The sequence below is a fragment of the Corylus avellana genome, chromosome ca3, assembly GCF_901000735.1.
Source record: "Corylus avellana chromosome ca3, CavTom2PMs-1.0".
In the NCBI taxonomy this organism is placed as follows: Eukaryota; Viridiplantae; Streptophyta; class Magnoliopsida; order Fagales; family Betulaceae; genus Corylus; species Corylus avellana.
In genome coordinates this window covers 28,845,667-28,850,257 of record NC_081543.1, presented here as the reverse complement: position 1 = coordinate 28,850,257, position 4,591 = coordinate 28,845,667, and the positions used below count along the sequence as shown (strand labels likewise).

General features: G+C 33.5%; 1 protein-coding gene across 1 annotated transcript in view; it reads right to left on the bottom strand.

Annotated features, from left to right (window-relative positions):
- The window catches only part of LOC132174701 (phospholipase D beta 1-like), an 8,301-nt gene extending 4,136 nt beyond the window's left edge, over positions 1–4,165 (bottom strand). The window contains exons 1-3 of the mRNA XM_059586344.1: positions 3,209–4,165; positions 2,721–2,840; positions 1,474–1,671 (exon numbers count right to left, since the gene is read on the bottom strand). Coding sequence (XP_059442327.1) covers positions 1,474–1,671; positions 2,721–2,840; positions 3,209–4,165 — 1,275 coding nt within the window. The remainder of the gene's footprint in view (positions 1–1,473; positions 1,672–2,720; positions 2,841–3,208) is intronic.
- Positions 4,166–4,591: the final 426 nt, after the last annotated feature.

The window sequence follows — 4,591 nt, the reverse complement described above, 5'->3', positions numbered from 1 at the left end:
ATTTGTTCTTAATCTCATATATATATATCAGAATCCCTCACCTATATCTTTGTGAGAATCCCAGTTGAACGAGGATCCGAGGAAGAACTGGTTCTCAATATAAATGAATTTTTGGGCAGCGCGGATTGCATTCACATATGCTGTATGGATGCTCATGTCTATCAGCACATTCTTCCCGTATACAAGATTCTGTCACAAGAATATTGTAAACACGTACATTGGTAAATCAAATGCATATTTTTATAATAGGCAAGCTAAAAAAGCCAAAGATTTTCCTTTTTCCTCACCTTTTCCATAGCACCTTTTGAGTCCTTCAGATCCGGAAATCCTTTCACAGAAATGGAATCAATTGAACGAAAAACCTTCACAAAAAGATGAAGAATTGGGAAAAGATGAAGAATTGAAAAATCTAACTCCCATATATATAATATATATAGAAGATTGACATCCAAATCCAATATACCTACCTGTACATGCCAATCCTCAGGATCATTGCGACTTTGGGAAGGAATATCTGCCATCCCATTAATGATATCAGCATAATAGCTTTCAAATTTGTGTTGCGCATTATCATGTTGTTTTGATGCCCTCAACCAGCGCTCCTTAAAATTGGTGAGGATGTCACATGCAGCAGGACCATCAATACGAGAATGCAAATCATGCCATGGTTGTCTTGGACAACCAACAGGAGGCTCCTGCATGCATATATGTTTAAGTTACAAATCAAATATGTTAAAATGGGGGTAAAAACCCACGTGCCACGTGGTGTTCATCATTATACTTTAATTAAAATTGATCGCATCTCAAAGCAGGTACGTAAAATGAGAAAAACTAATTAACATACCAGCTTAGAGAACTTTTGTGACACCCGGCCCCTAACGTTAAACCCCAGATTAGCATGTAGGTTAGCTAGCTTAGAGGAATGGATTAAAGACCCCTTAATAAAACATGCAATATTATATATACTTATAAAGCTTAGTTTTACCTAATATAAGTAAACAATATGAGACTTAACACCCATAATCGAGCATCTCTTATAAACCACACACTCTCTATGTGTGCTACTTATCTTTCTAATATGTGACGAGAGTGTTAACGTAAATGGTATATAAATATATTTTTTTAAAGGTGTAAATTGGTATGATCTATTGTTTTGTTTCTATTTAATTTTTTTTGTTCCAAGCTATGGTGTCAGTCTCTTATTGAAGGGTACAAAAAGCTTTGATTTGTGACAATACCTTATAGAAGCCATTCTCTTTTATTAGCGTATAAATAAAGCGACTACCTTGGTGTGTATAAGGGACAATAAACTCTTTTAGCTGATTTCAGTTACATGCATTAAGAGAATCAAATTCTTATGCATGCATGAGCTTTGAAAATATATATTAATTCAGGATAAGTAAAGGAGAATATGGATCGAATAAGTACGTACAATAAATAAGGGACATGGAGAAAATTAATTGATTGATTTACCTTGAAGGTAGGGTTATTATAGTCGTCTTTGTGCACAGTTTGTAAAGTCCTGAAAAGAGGATGTTTTGGAGTGTCATATCGGCCAATGCATAGATCAAGACCTCCAATAAATGCTACTATCTTTCTTTTCTTGTGACCTGCGTCAGCATCCACAATCACTGTTTTCTGATGGTGGGAATAGATACATTTGCGAAATTCCTTTAAAAAAAAAAAAAAAAAAAAAAAAGTCCAAAGAATTGTTAGTGTATATATTAACGTGGCGGAGCCAGAGTTCCGGCTTAGGGGGTCAATTTTTTTTTTTTAATGAATTAAAAAAAAATTAAGTTAAACAAAAATTGATTAAAAATATTAAAATATATAACTAACGAAAGAAATAAAATAATTCAATAAAATTTAATTATTGTTTAAAATATATAAAGGCAACATACACGTTACTTTATTCAATTATCTTTGACAAGTCTTCATAATTGGTTGACAATGCCTTTTTTGGTAGATATACACTTCGGATTTAATCGTCTTTATGACTGGATGGTAATCAGATTTTATTTTATTTTATTTTATTTTTGAAATAAGAATTTGTTTTTCTTAAGCAAAGATCTACTAGCATATTTGTTAAATCTATCTCAGAATTTTATTGGAGCTTAATAGAATTATTTTTTCTCTTTATAATCTCAGGTAATTACAATTATATATTTTATACAATTAAAATATGCAACAATATATATATAAAATAAATTTAATTAAGCAATCTAAATATAAAATCTTAATTAATATTAAAGTTTAATTACATACATTAAATTTTTTAAGAAAGGGAAATTGTCAAAAAGCAATTAATTTTAATTGTTGAAAAAATGGCAAACTAAAAGAATGACTTCAGAATTTTATTTTGTTATATATATATGATTTGTTGTCATTGATTATAATTAATCAAATCAAATCAGATTTGAATATATTTATAGGGACTCCCTGTATTGTAAATTCATAAAGTAAAATAACAACAAATGTAGCTAGCCTTAGGGTCTTTATCTGTGTACTTAACGTAAAATCACTTGTCTCTTTTTTTTCCTCTATTTATTTCTTTTTCCATTTAATTATGATTTTCTTTGAAGAATTACTAAAGCAGAAAATCATATTTGCTAACACAGTCGTGTATATATATATAAGCAATTTCAATGAAGTTGATAATTCAGTTCATCCAATAATTAAATAAGATAATTATGAGATAAAAATATATATATATATCCAACCAATTTCTCGGCCCAGCTATGATTGGTCCAGGCAGGTCGGAGGCACAGTTGCACTTGCACCTTAGTGTGCTTGAAAAAATCGCGAGTCTCGGCATCGTTGGTTTTCATTTTGCCTTCCTGCTCATTAATATAGAAATCAACGAATACATACACAAATATAATTCCACTTGATGCAAGAAAAGTTAACAATAATATATAAGAAAAAGAAAAAGAAAAAAAAAATTACTTGAATATATATTAACAGAAAAGTAAACAATAATAAGCGACTTGGGGTCAGACACTTTTGAATTGTGTTAATTTCACCGTCCATGCAAAAGGAAAAGAAAAAAGCGAAAGATAAATAACAAGCTGCGCCGTAGCATGCAGAAAAATATTAACTGCATATACATTGTTTGGTAATTGAAATTTAGAAGTTAAAACCAGCATTGGAGCCAAAATTATGGTATTAATTAAAATCTCTTAATTAATTAGACGTTCCTTACTCTAACTTTATATCCCGCAATGCTGATAGAAGAAGGATCATTCCATACAAGGAGCAGCACCCTTACACCTTGCTGTGCTTTGGCCTTGAGCAGATCCCCCAACATGCAATCATCAGTTGTTGCAATATTACCATCTCGAATCAGTCTAACATTGTGGTTCACCGACCACCCTGCAATGTATATCAAACGTTTTGCCTGTTTTATTGCTTCATAGATGTCATGCCAACAATCCCTGTGCTCATATTGAACATCACCATCAAGCTTCAAATTGGGAAGGCAACCATGTTCATGATCATCAACATGAACATGTGCATCTTGATAGAGTGTCACTTTTCCACCTCTCCTAAGTGGAAAGTAGGTACCTGGGACCCCTTGATAAAGGTTCACGACTTTCTCCACTTGGGTGTACTGAATCGACAAACTCAATGCAGCACCAGCCTTACAAGGCTCCCCACTGTCACTAAGAATGGGGAAGGTTCCATCAATCTTCATCCCAGAGTATAATTCCTCCACTGGAATTCCCACAACACCTATAATATCGGAACCAGTAGGATCCTCGTCATTGACAACAAAAAGCACTTCAGCAGCAGAATGTGCTACGGGGACATTAAAATGCTGCATCCAATCAGGGTTTTCACTGTTAGGAATCACACGAGTCCTGGCAATTATAGCACCTGATAGTGAGACTACGACATAGGGATCACTGGTCATTTTCTTAGACATCTGGTCTTCTATATGGCTGACAACTTTCCCAGGCAATATCGAAAGCATTTGTCCTAGATTTTTAGGAACATCCATGTTGGGAAGGTTTTTGGCCTCCCTGATCCAAATGTCCAAGTTCCCATGCAACAGAAAAACCTTGAGAGAAGCCTGCAGGTTGGTTAGAAATGGCACAGCTTGTTGACCCAGACAATGGTCTCCGGCCCCAAATGACAGACATTCAGTTAAAGCAGGATTACTCATATCGCAATATATCCCTGAATGACAATAACAGAATTCAGATTAATGTGAGTGCACTTGTAATGTGAATGTTGAGTTTCACATTAAGAAAATATAAAATAAAGTAAAAATTAGTAGTTAAAATATATAAGTAGAGCGTTGAGTTTCTCATTAGCTTAAGTTTTTTGGCTAGAGTGGTTGTTCAACTATCTACATTAATGTACTCTGGGTAAAAATTTCATAACCGCTTCATCTCTTGACATTGAGAACTAAAATTAGCCCGAAAATAAAAGCACAAAAATGAAAGATATATAGGCACACAAATGGAGTCACAATATTGTTGGGTATGAGCTGCCTGCCATAATGGGGGTTAAATTATTTAAGACCAGAAACAATAAAATATTTGTGTGTGTGAGAGAGAGACAGATCGTACCTGGAATGTGGGAAAGG